This window comes from Cervus canadensis, chromosome 14 (assembly GCF_019320065.1).
Source record: "Cervus canadensis isolate Bull #8, Minnesota chromosome 14, ASM1932006v1, whole genome shotgun sequence".
Classification (NCBI taxonomy): Eukaryota; Metazoa; Chordata; class Mammalia; order Artiodactyla; family Cervidae; genus Cervus; species Cervus canadensis.
In genome coordinates, this window is record NC_057399.1 from 47,982,406 (window position 1) to 47,997,956 (window position 15,551).

The window sequence follows — 15,551 nt, forward strand, 5'->3', positions numbered from 1 at the left end:
GTGACCCCGTGGACTGTAGCCTACCAGGCTCCTCTGTACATGGGATATTCCTGGCAAGAGTACTGGAGTGGGTTGCCATTTCCTTCTCCAGGGGATATTCCTGATCCAGCGATCGAACTCAGGTCTCTCACATTGTAGGCAGATGCTTTACAGTCTGAGCCACCAGGGAAGTAATTCTAGGATTACAGGGGTGTTTTATTAATAACACTAACTGTTGCTTCTCAGTCTGATTGAGAATTATAATTTCAGTCATTTCAAAGTTTAATTCCTGTGATGCTGGCGACATTGGAGTGAAGTTGTGAATATGAAAATGCGGGGAGCCGGCCTGCTCAAGGCCCAAAAAGGCCCTGGGAAAGCCTTGAAAGAGGCCATTCCCTGTCCCGCCACCCCATGATAAAGTAGTAAAACACTTGCCGGGTCTCCTTTGTTCTTCCTTGAGAAAAACATAGTAGTGACCTTCACGTAGTAGTTTATCTTGGAATGCCAAAAACAAGATGTAAGCTTCTGCAATCACTTAAGACAAAGAATTGTATTGATGTGACAAACACCAGATAGCATTTTTATGAACTATGTTTTCTGCTTGTACTAGTATAAAGGTAGCTGTTTTACTCAATAAAATCACTGACTTGCCTAAAGAGCATTCAGCCCTCTCGACCCCATTCTTTACTATCGGCTTTTTTCTCAGGCTTCCGTGCTGTTGCGATCGGGACTTGCTCTCTTTGCCGGCTGGTCCCAGCATGAAAAGAGCATATTAAGGCTGAGAGGCTTCTACAAAACTGATTTCCATCATAAGGTAAGGTGAGGTGAAATCACTCAGTTGTGTCCGACTCTTTGCGACCCCATGGACTGTAGCCTACCAGGCTCTTCCATCCATGGGATTTTCCAGGCAAGAGTACTGGAATGGGGTGCTACTTCCTTCTCCAGAAGATCTTCCCAACCCAGGGATCGAACCCAGGTCTCTCACATTGTAGGCCGACGCTTTACCGTCTGAGCCACCAGGGAAGTCTCTTTCCATCATAGGTGTCTATAAACTGACCCTTTCTCAGTCCTAGTTCAGCTACCATCTCCCCATGCTCAGACTCTCGGTAGCCTCTCGGCTTCCAGCCCCAACCAGCTCTAATCCACCTCTTCCAGCCGTGACCAGAGTCTCCTGGCATAAAAAGTTGTGACCAGGCCACTCCTCTCCTTAAATACTCCAGGCCCTCGGCATCTATACCAATTTGAATTCCAGCTTCAGTCCCTTCTCACTCTTACCCAATTCCTGTCATCTAGTTGCTCTGTCATTCGTGACATTCCCTGAACAGGTCACTTGTTTCATGATTCTTCTTTTGTTCAGATTGCTCTTTTCTGAAATGTTCTCTCTCCCATTCTTTTTATTTTTAAATGCTACCGTGTCTTCAAATCCAAGTTTGAACAGTTTCTCTGTGAACGCTCCTCAAGTCCTGTCAGACAGAACACATCTTGGCTTCTATAAGAACCTGTTCATTGCATTAAAATGACATTTATCATCTTGCTATCAATTTTAGTCATATAATGACCTGTTTCTTTCCTTGAAAATGAGCTTCTTGAGGATAACACCTGTACCTTGTTTGTGGCGGTAAGCCCAGTGATTAGCAGTGTCTGGAGGGGTGAGGTTGTAGGAAGTCTTATAAATCATTGACTTGATTAGTGTGTAAACAGCAGCTCACACCCGACGCACAAGGAAAAGGTCAGCCAGGTAAGCACCTCTCCTCACTTCTAAGGATGGGCAGGCCTGCCTGCAGAACTTCATGAAAGTTAGAGTGAAGCTAATGTATAGACGGGGATACTTCCAAAATCAGGGGAGATCAATGAGGGAGTGGGTGGGTTTCTGGTTTCTTAACCAGACCCCTATTTCAAGGCTCAGATAAGAAACACTTAAGAAGGTTCACCTGGCTTCAGGCATGGCTGAAACAATATATTCAGGAAGGTGTCATCATCTATCTCTCCCTTCTGCTCTCCTCTGAGTTGGTTTTATTCCCCAGCGTTTCTTCCAGTGTGGGTCGTGTCAGACTCACCAGAGAAGGGCACCATCTAAAGGTGTGCAGAATGTAAGTTGTGCAGCCAGAAGTGGCAGTCCTGGTTCCAAGCGTACAGTGAACCAGGCACCCGCTGCCATAGACAGAGGCTCCTTTTTCCTCAGCATTCCAGCTGGACTTCTCCTTGTCACTCTCATGGCCTCAGCTTGTGTCACTTAGCTCCTCCTCACCAGTCTCTGTGGCCATGACGATGCCTGTGCTCTCAGCGCCCCAGCCTGGGTCAGAGGCCCATTCACGCAGCTGGGCATGGCCCCAACTCACAGCTGTCCGTGGTGGTCCTAGACGCCAGGTGGGCCATAATAGATGCCCAGTGTAATGGCTGAGCACAGTTCAGGCCATCACAGGAGACTGACAAAGGCTGGCTCTTCTTCCTATTCAACCTTTCCTATAGTCTTCTACCCATCTCTTTCCTTGACATTTCAAACATTTGTAGAACAATTGGTCTTGTTTCTTAAGTAACTTTGCAAAGGCCACTTACAGAATGTTGAAAGTTGGAATTTTAGGAGTGTCTTATTTATATTTTGTAATCAGAGATGCTGAATGTTCCTTTCCACTGTACATATGACTTTGGTAAAAATGACATTCATTTATTATCCCAAAGGACTTGCCTTTTGTGTGAGACTTGGGGAAGGCTGCTCCTTAAGCTCACTTAATTTTATGTGAGAAATTTCTACAATCTGGGGGACTTAGCTGGCAGTCCAGAGGTTAAGACTTCACCTTCCAAGCAGAGGATCTAGGCTCAGTCCCTGGTTGGGGAGCTAAGATCCCATATGCCTCACAGCCAAAAAACCAAAACATAAAGCAGAAGCAGTATTGTAGCAAATTCAGTAAAGACTTTAAAATTGGCCCACATCCAAAAATATCTTTTACAAAAGGGAAATTTCTACCATTTTTATTCATGTGTAATTAAGTTAAACATTGGGCACCTTCCACAAGCAAGGCCATGTGCTAAACTAAATCATACATCCTGGACATTTATTCCTCAAAAGTTTGAGATATGACTATCCCCCATTTGCATAACTTGCCAAAGATGATACAGTTAGAAAGTATCAGAACCCTCATTAGCTCTCAGGTCTATAAAACCTGTGCTTTTTTCACTACAATAAGCTTTTTTTTTTTAATATTTGGATTTTTAAATTCACAGATTGCCACTTCATTCTTTTCTGGATTAATAAAGCATTTTCTGCCTTGAAAACTATTTATTTTACCTCTGGGTTTTCCTGAAAAAAATGAAAGAAAGAAAGAGAAGGAGCCAAGAAGTTAAAAGGTAAAAGGAAAGAGAAACTTTGTTGTGTATTTCCATTAAACAACAGAGCACGGGCCATTTTTCTTACACATGCCTGTGAGATAACGAAAGCCACTGGTGTGAGACGAAAAGGAAACTGCATGCAGAGCCCTCTTGCTACAACAAGGATTAAAACATAGTGGTCAAGAGAAGGAAATGCAGCCTCACCAGGGGAAACTGTGACTCACCCTTCAGACAACTGCCTCCAGACACCTGAAGAGAATATATTCTCTGTAGAGACTGGTGAAGAGCAGCTGGGAATTTCCTGCTAATCTCCATAGAGCAAGGGAGAGAAAGTCGTTTTCTGAATGGGTGGGGCTGGAAGGGAGACAAACTTCTTGACAGCAGGGAGCAGCCCTTCTGCAAAAGGTCCTGACAAGCCCTTGGAGCAAAGCCAGGAGCTGGAGCCTGTGGACCATAGACATCCTTGTGCTCTCTTTAAACCACAAGATCAGTGCTATGATGTTGGATTAACGTTAACAGTTTGACCAGTTTGACAGGTAGCTCGCAGGTAGTTCAGTGGTAAAAGAATCTACCTGCCAATGCAGAAGACACAGGTTTGATCCCTGGGTTGGGAAGATCTCCTGAAGGAGGAAATGGCAACCCACTCCAGTATTCTTGCCTGGGAGATCCCATGGACAAAGGAGACTGGTGGGCTACAGTCCATCGGGTCGCAAAGAATTGGACATGACTGAGCACACACACACACACACACACACAGATGATTACAGGGAGTTGAAAGCATGGTTTCTGGTTCCAAATATGTCTCCATTCTTACCAACTGTAGACTTGGGTAAGTTACTTAATCTTACTGAGTCTTGGTTTTCTTATATGTAGAAAGAAGACAGTAATAGTTTCCTTTAGGGTTCTTGGAAGCATTAAATAAGATGGTATACATTTATAACACGTTTAGCAGAGTCCCTTGCAGAACAAATGTCCTTAAGAAATGTAGTTGTTATTGTTGTGTTTGCATTATGCTATTATAGCAGATATTCACATTATAAAGGCATAAATATAGTTACCTTGATGATTCCTCAAAAATTAAATACGGAAGTACCATATGATCTAGCAATTCCACTTCTGATTAAACTTGCGTCTTTATGTAAATCACCCCCAGCCACTTAGCTCTTGAGGTCTAAGAGATCACTAATGCAATAAATTCAGGTTATCATACTCAAAGATTTAGAAAAAAATACAAATTCCTGAGGCTCAAATAGATATTTGTACACTCACATTTATAGCAGCATTAATGAAAATAACCAAAAGTTGGAAGCAATTCAAATGTCCATCAATGAAGGAATGAATAAACAAAATGAGATATACACTTACAATAGAATATTGTTCATCCATTAAAATGAAGGAAATTTTGATACATGCTACAACGTAGCTGAAACTTGAAGACATTATAAGTGAAATAAGTCAGTCACAAATGAAATAAAGACTATGAGTCCACTTATATGGGGTACCTAGAAGGTTCAAATTCATTGTTGTTATTTAGGTGCTAAGTCATGTCCAGTTCTCTTTCAGTCCCTTGGAATGTAACCTGTCAGGCTCCTCTATCCAAGGAATTTCCCAGGCAAGAATACTGGAGTGGGTTGCCATTTCCTTCTCCAGAGGATCTTCCCAACCCTGAGATTGAATCATGTCTCCGGCATTGCAGGTGGATTGTTTACCACCGAGCTACCTGGGAAGCCCCATTCGAATTCATAGAGATAGAAAATAAAATGGTGATTGCCATGCTTGGGAGGAGGGGAAATAGAGAACTAGTATTTAGTGGGTATAGAGTCTCAGCTGGAAAAGATAAAAAAAAAACTCTGAAGTTTTGCGGTGATGGTTACACAACTGTGGAAATGTATTTAGTGCTATAAAACTGTACACTTAGAAATGGCTAAAATGGTGGATTTTATATTTTGTGTATATTTTACCACAATGAAAGAAAAAATAGTTTGGTCTTTGTTTTCTGCAACTTGAAATGCAGTTGGTGCAGGCATGTAATGTAGAAAGTGCTCTAGGCTTTTTTCCAGAGTTTTAGGAGGAGAGGATCAACTTCTTGGGCAATCTTTTAAAATATGAGAGACTATTGCAATGTGACATAAAAACCTCTTACAATCTAACTGCTGACAATGTTGAACTTCGACTGTAAGGGCCTATTGGGGCTTCCCTGGAGGCTCAGTGATAAAGAATCCTCCTGCCAATGCAGGAGACATGGGTTCAATCCCTGGGTTGGGAAGATCCCTTGGCGAAGGAAATGGCAACCCACTCCAGTATTCTTGCCTAGGAAATCCCACGGACAGATGAGCCTAGCAGGCTACAGTCCATGGGGTCACAAAGGAGTCGGATATGACTTAGTGACTAAACACACATCACAAGGGCCTATTGATTTAATCTTATCTTGGAATCTTATTAAGAGACATTAGGCCATCAAACAATGTATGCTGATTCTGAAAAAGGGACACAAGATACTGTGGCTTCATTTTATTTTTCTTCCTTCTTATCTGTTTTTAAGAACTTTAATGAAGCATAGTTGATATCCAATAAACTCCATATTTAAAGTGAACATTTGGTTTTGACACATATGCACACTCCTGAAATCATGGATACCAACACAGAAAACATATTCACATCCTTCTAAAAGTTTCCTCATGTCTGTTTGTAATTCCTGCCTCCATCTGGTTCCTCAGTCCCACCACACCCATCCTCAGGTCACCATTGATCTGCTTTTTGTCATTATAGTTTTCCTTTCTAGAACTTTGTATGAATGGGACAATACAGAATGTATTATTTGTCTGTCTTATACTCAGCATAATTTTGAGATTTATCCAAGCTAGTGTGTATATCAAAGATACATCCTTTTTAATTGCTGAGTATTATCTGGATATACTACAATCATTTCTTTAATCATTCATTTGTGATGGGCATTTGAGTTGTTTCTAATTTGGGGATATTAGAAGTGAAGTTCCTACAAACTTTCATATACAAGTGTATGCATAGAAAGATGCTTTCCTTTCTCTTTGGTGAATAACTGAGTGGAACGGCTGGGTCATATAGTAGGTGTATGTTTACCTTTTAAAGAAACTACAGAATGGTTTTCCAAAGTGATTCTGCCATGTTTTACTTCTACCAGCAGTGTAATGAGAGTTCCAGTTGTTCTATATCCTTGCCAGTGATTGATCAATTCAGTCTTTAGCCTTCTAATAAGCGTGCAGTGATGTCTCATTGTGGCTTTAATTTGCATTTCCTTAATGACTAATGATTTTGATCAATCATCTTTTTCTGTCCTATTAGCCAACTTATTGGGTTGGCCCAAAAGTTCACTCAGGTCTTTCCATAAGATGTTACAGAAAAACCCAAACAAACGTTTTGGCCAACCCAGTCTTTTGTGACATGAATTCAAGTCTTTGTCCATCTTTTATTGGGTTGTTTTACTGTTCCTGAGATTTGAGAGTTCTTTATCCATTGAAAAATCCTTTACCATATATGTGTCTTAAAAATATATCTCCCAGCTTTGCGCAGTGGCAGTATCATAGCCAGTGAGGTTTATCCGAGGTGCGATTATTGCTAATTGAAAAATATGTCTCCCAGTCTGCCATAGATCTTTTCATTTCCTTAAGAAGGAAGGAAACTTTTGAAGGGAGCTCCTTTTTTTCTTACTCCTAGGCTAATAATGAAGTTTGAGTTTCCTAAGAACATACTACACAAGGAATTATAAACCAAAGCTGAAATTTTGAAACAGAATGCCAATTGAAACCAAATTTACTGATAATTGTTTGATGGGAACAATTGTTTCTGGAGTATTATCCATCAAGTCAATTAACAAGGTAAGTGATTAACTTGGTCCTGCTAAATTAAAAGAGTATATTTCTGTGCTGGCAATTCTAGTCCAATCTTAGAGTTTGATTGTTTTAAACTAACTATTCTAAGAGATTTTAGACAATTAAACTGAGGTTCATAAAGCAACAATCTATGTTAAGAAAAAAGGATAAATCCATAAACTGTTACTTTTTCAAGCTCAATAAGCATCAGTGCAAGAGATTTAGAGAAAATGTTTGTGATTAGCAAGACCTGATTCTGGGTGCCCTTCATCTTCCAGCTGCACTACCAGCTGCTGACTCTCTGTGTATGCCTCAGACCAGTCAAAACAGAAGTCCTTTTCAGTGAGGGCCTTGCCTATGGCTGGACAGACCTCAAATGTGTCACTTGTAGAACTGCACCAGGAAGGCTAGTGGACTTTCTGCAGGAAGGGTAGTGGCTATAGCAGGTCCTCATGTAATCAAATGGGTTCCTGTGTAATCAAAAACCATTTCACATTCATTATCTGATCTAAGCCTCCCCACCTCCCACACACAGCATGAAGCAGGCTTTCCTGTTTCCTTGTACTTATTTGCTATTCATTTATCTCTTTGGTGTGGTATTCATTCAAATATATCACCCATTTTTTATTGGGTTATTTTCTCATTGTTGAGTTGTGAGAGTATTTTTAATATACTCTGGACACAAGTCCTTTATCAGATATGTGACTTGTAAACAGTGTCTCCCAGGTTGTGGCATGCTCTTTTCATTTTCTTAAGAGTACTTTATGAACAAGTCACTGCATCAGATAGATCTGGGACCTAAAAGTGCCTAACAACACCCAAAATTCCTAAACACCAGCTTTGTTAAGTGCAAAAACTACCATACAAATGTACACTCATATTACGCCGTATCTACGTGTCCATTTGGTTAGGCAATATTTAAGTACTCATGTTAACTGAGGTGTTTGCCAGGGCCTCCTACCTCCTTGACCCTTTAATCCATGTCTTCTGCGTGATTTCCTTGGGAGGTAGAGAAGTGGGAGTGGGAAGCGGCTCTGCATTCTGTCCCCGCTGATTTGGTTCATGTAAAGACGTCTTGACACCCTCTGCTTGCTTGCCATCCGATTTCACCCCTGAACAAGTGAGGCCTTTGTGTGGGCAGCCTTCTCTACTGAAGGTTTGAAGAGGATGGAGGAGACGATTTCCTCACATCAATGCACATGATTTCAGGTTGCCTGTGAGGCAACTTTATTTGCCCTCGCTAGAAATTTTTCACTGCTGCCTTATTCCAATGAGCATCACAGCTCCAAGTGTTTCTTTCTCTTCCCTCCTCAAAAACAGATGCCCCAAAGCATGCGATTGGTGTTGCAATGTCTTTTGTGTTGCCATATGCACAACCTCAAAGTCTCACGTTGTTTCACAAGAGGCCCATTCGGTATTTTTCCCAACAACCAGCACTTTCCTAGTGAGGTTTTCTGGTGCCAGCTAAAATAATTACTTCCCTTCTCATATGTAGCTGTCTATGAAGACACGCTGCCTTATATGTGGCATAGCTGTTTAGCATATGCAAGTACAGATGCAGTGTGGGGTTAGCCTCTCTCATTCTTATTAGAATTAATATTAATTTATCATTTATCCTCTACGATGATAGAGATACTGTTTAAAAAAACTTATTTTGGCTGCACTGGGTCTTTGTTGCTGCACACGGTCTTTTCATTGTGGGGGGAGGACTTCTCTACTTGCCGCACACAGGCTGTAGAGTACGTGGGCTCAGTAATTGCAGCACACAGGCTTAGTTGTCCCACAGCATGCTGGATCTTAGTTCCCCAACCGAGGATAGAAAGTCTGTCCCCTGCACTGGAAGGCAGATCCTTTTTCTTTTTTTTTTAAACTTTTTATTTATTTATTTATTTTGTGTGATTCAGAGATACTGCTACTAAAATTTTGGAGTATTTCCTCCCATTCTTAATGCATTAATGCCTTCTTAATTCTTTTTTTTTTTTTCCATTTATTTTTATTAGTTGGAGGCTAATTACTTTACAATATTGTAGTGGTTTTTGTCATACATTGACATGAATCAGCCATGGATTTACATGTGTTCCCCATCCCGATCCCCCCTCCCACTTCCCTCTCCACCTGAGCCCGCGCTCTTAAACTTTTTATTTTGTATTGGGGTACAGCCAATTAAGAATGTTGTGATAGTTGCTGTATACAGCGAAGGGGCTCAGCCATACATACATATACATGCATCCATTTCCCCCAAATTCCCCTTCCATCAGACCACCACATAACATTGAGCAGGGTTCACTGTGCTATACAGTAGGTTGGAAAGCAGATGGTTAACCACTGGCGCACCAGTGGAAGTCTCACGGACATACTCCTGATATTCTGGATGGACCCGCAGGCTCAGCTGTGGCACAGTTATTTATTATTCTGCAGAAGAAGCCTCTCCTCTATCGGCTGGTCGCCTGCACACACACCCAGAGTAGACCTTTCCCAGGCTGCCCAAACCTCTGGCTTTCTCAGCCGGTTTAGCCTTTCGGCCCAGGCGAATTTTGGCATCCTCTTGACTGCTCTAGACAGCCCTATCACGCGGCCTTTCGAGGTCCTGACTTATTTTTGACTCCTAGGAGAAAGGAAGCATGGGTGCAGAAGGGCTTTTGGCAGAGCTGGGCTGTGGAGTCGCAGACTGTGAGGAGCTGGAGGGGGAGGGAAAGTTTATTGTGTTCCGGGGTCCTTGACTGGCTTGGGACCTAGCGACAGACGTGCTTCTCGGTCCCACAGCTGATGTCTTACCCAACTTCCGTCAGAAGGGGGAGCTCCGAGCTCATTGTCTGCGCAGTAACTTGCCTAACATTTCTTTTCAAGGCTGAATCCCTTAGTGGCAAGGCAGACTCCTAGGCATTTGCTCCAGGAGAAAATGCTCAGCACAATGCATGGATGGAAGCAGCTGATGAAGGAATAGTCACCGATTCAGGTTCTCGAAGGGTTCAGTACAAAGACAGTGTCCCAGCCATGCTGCCCAGGCGCCCAAAGTGCTCCTAGGGAAACTGTATTTTCCCAGGGTAAGCCCTAGGATAAGTGAGCACCCCCTCTTCCCACCTGAACTTCCCTTTCTTCCCTGCTTTCTGGTTTTTCCCTTGGCCTGAAACCACTACATCTGTTACACCTGTTTTGGATTTGGCTTTAGAGAGTAGGTGGCTTCAGAGATGCAGAGCAGCAGGAAAAGCAGGTAGGATAGTCCTGTATGAACAAGGAAGGGGGAACCAGGAGCAGACTCGCTTTTCTGGGGGGGAGAAATGAGGAAAAAAACTAGTTAGATGGCAGGGGTATCAAGCAGAGGCTTTTTTCCCTCTGGCATCTATGCCCCGGAAGCATACAGAGACCCCAGCTCTCCTAAGACAACCATACACTTTGGCTATTTCATGAAGAGTGCAATAAAGGGACTGCTCCTTAACAGTGTCACAGAAGTGCCAGGGAACTTCTTACCCTTGGGCATGGTTGGGGGATGGGGAGGGACATAAACATTTTAAAATCCTATGGAGGGGGGATGTGGAAAGGAAAGCAGGGCATCCCACAGATAACAGGGATGAATTAAGGGCAAACACAGGAGCTGAAATATTCCTCCAGTTACCCTGACAGCCAGTCAAATTCTACATTGAGGGCCAAAGAGCCTGGGGCACAGTGCCTCCCAGTGACTCCTAGGCGCCTCTGCTTCTAAGGCCACAGTCATCTACTTGTGTCTACATTTTAATTCTGTAGAGGCTCAGGCCACATGTCTCCTAAAAATCACTTCCCTTATCATCTTTTACCTTGTATATTCCACATGACTTCCTTTCATTTTAAATTCATCGAGGGCAGGGGCCAGAAACTCTACAACTCGGCAGGTTCATTCTATAAAGAATGTCTCCTAGGTGCTCTGCAATTTTTAATAATGTGTTGTCACATAAATCAAGTTGACATTAAAACTGCCACGTTGACTTTTGTTTCATAAATAATTTATTTCCCATATAAAAGTTTAAATAAATAAATAATGCATAAATCAATTTAAAAATAGCTTACAGTCTTTAACTGTCCATTGAAATCCAGTGCATTGCATTGTCAGTTACTTCAAAGAGCCTCTGCTGGCTGAAGAGTCTCACGTCAACATCACATTGTCCATTCCCAGAGCCACAGGTGGGGAGATGTTCAGTCATGGAGGTAAACTGTTAGCCTCTTCAGGAAAGAAAAGTTCATGAGTATTTGCACTCGAACAACTGTCCAGGCACAGCTGTTGTACTCCATGGACTTCAGGTACTTCATGAGGTTGAAGTAATATTTCTTCAGGTGAAGAACGGTCATGTCTCCCATAGTGAAGTTTTTCCTCTGCATGATTTCCTTCTGGATTGGCTCCAGATGATCCATCTGCCCTTGGAGTTCCACAAGGAGGTCCTCAACGATGGTCTCAGACCAGCCAGTGCTGGAGAAGTCTCTGGTGAGAATACCGAAGATCTGCTGGAGCATCTCATAGATGACCAATACGGCATCTTCCTTCCGGAACTGCTGTGCTTGCCTCATCTCCTCAGGGACCTCGAAGTCCATCCTGACCCCGAGGCAATTTTGAGGAGTTGAAGGTAACTGCCGCAGGAGCTTCTGACACACAGCAATGCTCCTCCTTTGCTGGAATCGAAGCAAGCTGTAGTTCATGGAGAGAGCTGTGGTGGAGAAACACAGCAGGAGAGCCATCTGGAGGAGGCACCGGTAGGTCATGATGAAAACAGGCACAGGGCTACCTGTTCTGCTAGTAGATGCTGAAGCTGAGCCTTCAACCCTTTGCAGAGTGAATGTCCTTCCTCCCTGAGTGTGGGCTACTTATACAGGATTGGCCTCCATTCTTTCTATTTGAGAGGAATTTCCCACTTTCAGTTCTCCCTTTCAGTTTTCCTGTGTCATTTAAATTATTAGTTGCCTCTAAAACTCTTTTTCTTTAAGCTCCTTGCTATTTCAATTTACATATACCACGGGGAAGAAAGATACACAAACTGAGAATTTCTACTGTTTTTTAAAGTTTCAATGAATTGCTGAATGTTAAAGAAAAATATAAGCCAAATCTTTTGAACCAGATTATTACAGGATTCTTTCATTTGGAAAAGATTTTTCTTTTTGTTTATCTCTTTTCATATTATGAGATTTGAGGAGAGGGGGCCTTGTTTGTAACAGAGTTTTCTTTTTCATAAAAATGAGGTTTAATTCTCAATTCTGCTATTACCAAACAATAATACTTGCAGTGTATGATTTTAAAAGAGACACCTATTTTTTCTATCTAAAAGAGAATAATGTTAAACTAAGCTGATAAACAATAAATACATGATATATGTGTGATTAAATTAAATATATGCTGTTTATGATTTTAAAAAAGACACATTTTTTTCTATCTAAAATAGAGTGATGTTCCTAGAGGGGTGGGATGGCGTAGGAGTGGGGAGAGAGGTTTCAGAGGGAGGGGATATAGGTATACCTATGGCTGATTCATGTTGATATATGGCAGAAACCAACACAATATTGTAAAGCAATTATCATTCAATTAAAAATAAATAAATATAAATAAAAAGAAAAAATAATGTATATAAAAAACAAAATAGAATGATGCTAAACTAAGTTGATCTGAATTTTTTGGAGGCCTTAGCTGTAAGCAGGAAGACATCACATAACTTTATCAACCTTGTTGTTTTTCAGTCACTAAGTCGGGTCCGACTTTTTGCGACCCCATGGAATGCAGCACACCAGCCTTCCCTGTCCTTCAGTACCTCCCAGAGTTTGTTCAAACTCATGTCCATTGAGTCAGTGATGCCTTCCAACCATCTGATCTTCTGTCACCCCCTTTCCCTCTTGCCCTCAATCTTTCCCAGCATCAGGGTGTTTTCTAATGAGTCAGCTCTTTGCATCAGTTGGTCAAAGCATTGGAGCTTCAGCTTCAGTATCAGTTCTTCCAATGAATATTCAGGACTGATTTCCTTTAGGATGGACTGGTTTGATGTCCTTGAAGTCCAAGGGACTCTCAAGAGTCTTCAACACTACAGTTTGAAAACATCAATTCTTTGGTGCTCAGCTGTTTTTATGGTCCAATTCTCACATCCATACATTACTAGACAGACCTTTGTTGTCAAAGTGATGTCTCTGCTTTTTAATATGCTGTCTAGGCTTGTCATTGGTTTTCTTCCAAGTAGCTTTAATTTCATGGCTGCAGTGATTTCAGAGCCCAAGAAAATATTGCTTTATCTCAACTATCCAGAATATAACTGAAAACTAAAGACTAAGTAATATTTCTAAGCAGGCAAAATAAATGTTACACAGGCCATGCATAAAAGTCCATGGTTCCTCTTGTAGTTGGCATTTATGACCATTATTGAGGGTCAGTGAATTTTTATTTTGTACATACTTCTTTTTTTAAAAAAATTTTGTACATACTTCTAACAATCTAGTCTGATTTTCCATTCTCATGCAAATATATACCACCTTTAAGAGGAGATATAGAAGGAAAATGGAGGAAAAAATATTAAGCAATCAAGGGATTGAGACAAGAGGTTCTAGTTCAAATATTTCTGAGACTGTTTTGTGTAGGTACTGTAGGTGTTTATGTGTAGGTACTGATGCTGATAAGAAAGGATCAGGAAAAAAAAATCAAATTATGATTTTCATGTCTGGCTTATATAGATGGGGAGATATACAGTACATTTTTAAAGATTTCAATATAAAAATAAGTTCTTATAATTATGCTATTTAATAATTAATAATTTTCAGTTTTTAGCAATACTTGCCTTATCTTTCTGCCTGAATTTACTAAATTTACAGAATATGCAATTGTAGTATGAGATGCAGACTGTGATCCTCACTCTCCTGGGTTATATACTTAAGCAGGAGAAAAGAACATTAATCAAAGAAATACACAAAAGTAAAAATGCAATGGGCTTCCCCAGTGGCTCAGAGGTAAAGAATCCAGTAAGGGAGACACAGGAGATGCGGGTTTGATCCCTGAGTTAGGAAGGTCCCCTGCAGAAGGAACAACCCACTCCAGTATTCTTGCCTGGAAAATTCTGTGGACAGAGGAGACTGGTGCGCTACAGTCCATGGGGTGGCAAAGAGCTGGACATGACTGAGCAACTGAGCAGACCACAAAAATACAATGGTAACTGTGGGCACCTATGATGTGAGGACATACTGTAGTAGAAGAAATCAAAGAAGACTGTCCCGAGGTAAGGACACTGGAGCTAAAATCAGAAGGAAGGTCGGATGGGACTGCATGTGCCAGGGCCTTGTGGTGGGCGCACACATGTCAGTGTAAAGCACTGGACTGAAGGCCACTGTGACTCTTAAGTCAGAAAGTGGTCAGTGAATGATCTGAGATGAGGCCAGAAGGCAGGCAAGAAGCCAGACAGCACACAGATCGTGAGACCATGTAAGAAGTTTTTCTTTATCCTAAGAACAGTAGAAGCTATGGAAAGGTTTTGGTGGGGCTAAGTAATGTTATTAGATTTGAGGGGGAAAAAAATAATCTCTCTACAGGAAGCAATAAGTAAAGAACAAAGAACAGAATGAGTGCAGGCAGACTAGTTAAGAGATTTACCTAATTGTAGGCCTAGGCGCTAGTGGTAGAGAAGAATGAATTCATTTCTGTGAAATCTCTCATTTCCTGACAGGACCAGAAGCTGAAGAAATTCTCCATCATTTTACAGTTATACCAGTACTATTGGTTATTATAATTTTACTGTATACTTAGTGTACAGGAACATGACTTCTATTGTACCAAACTGAAGTAGAGGCTGGAAGTATCTGGGTAAATGTATAATCCTGACCTCCAGGTTTCTCATCATCTATAGATCTGCTGTCTTCTGATCTTTACAATTTGCTGAACAAACTACATCTTCCAAATCTCCCAGAGAGGACTATCTATTGGTGATGGCCAAGGTATTCCTAAGAAACTACTTGTGCTTGAGCTGTGCTGAGGCAATATGGAGTAGAGAGGAAGCAATTCATCTTTCCTTCTAAACTGGGTGAGTGGGAAAGATGCCTGTGTCATTCACTCAAATGAGTGAAGAGTACTAAGAATGGAAAAGATAAGGCAACCAATCCAAAAAATGATTCTGGGAAGATGACAGTGGAGGTGGTGTAATTTTAAATTTCTATGAGTTCTCACAAAGAAACAGACATTGCCAGCAGATAGAAACAAAACCCCACTGAGCGTGGAACTTGTTGACACGAGCCACAAAAAATGCAAGCAGATGAGGACAAATCACCAGTTGCCACAGAACCAGGCTGAGAGGAGCATCCACGTGGGAGAAAGCAAAGGAAAGGAATGGATCTAAGAACCCCAAAGCAGCTCAAAGGTATTTATTGGAAAGCCATCCGGGCTGATCTGAAAACAGCAGGTGAAACCAGAAG

At 41.6% G+C, this 15,551-nt stretch overlaps 1 protein-coding gene and 1 non-coding gene across 2 annotated transcripts; one reads left to right on the forward strand and one right to left on the reverse strand.

Moving 5' to 3' along the window:
- Window positions 1–6,843: 6,843 nt before the first annotated feature.
- LOC122453413 lies at window positions 6,844–6,986 on the forward strand. Its single transcript, XR_006273038.1, has one exon. It is a non-coding gene; the product is annotated as a U4 spliceosomal RNA (small nuclear RNA).
- A 4,335-nt stretch (window positions 6,987–11,321) lies between these two features.
- On the reverse strand, window positions 11,322–11,882 carry LOC122453394 (interferon beta-2-like). The gene has a single exon (XM_043487397.1). It carries the CDS (start codon window positions 11,880–11,882, stop codon window positions 11,322–11,324), a length of 561 nt encoding a protein of 186 aa, XP_043343332.1.
- Between the last annotated feature and the right edge of the window lie 3,669 nt (window positions 11,883–15,551).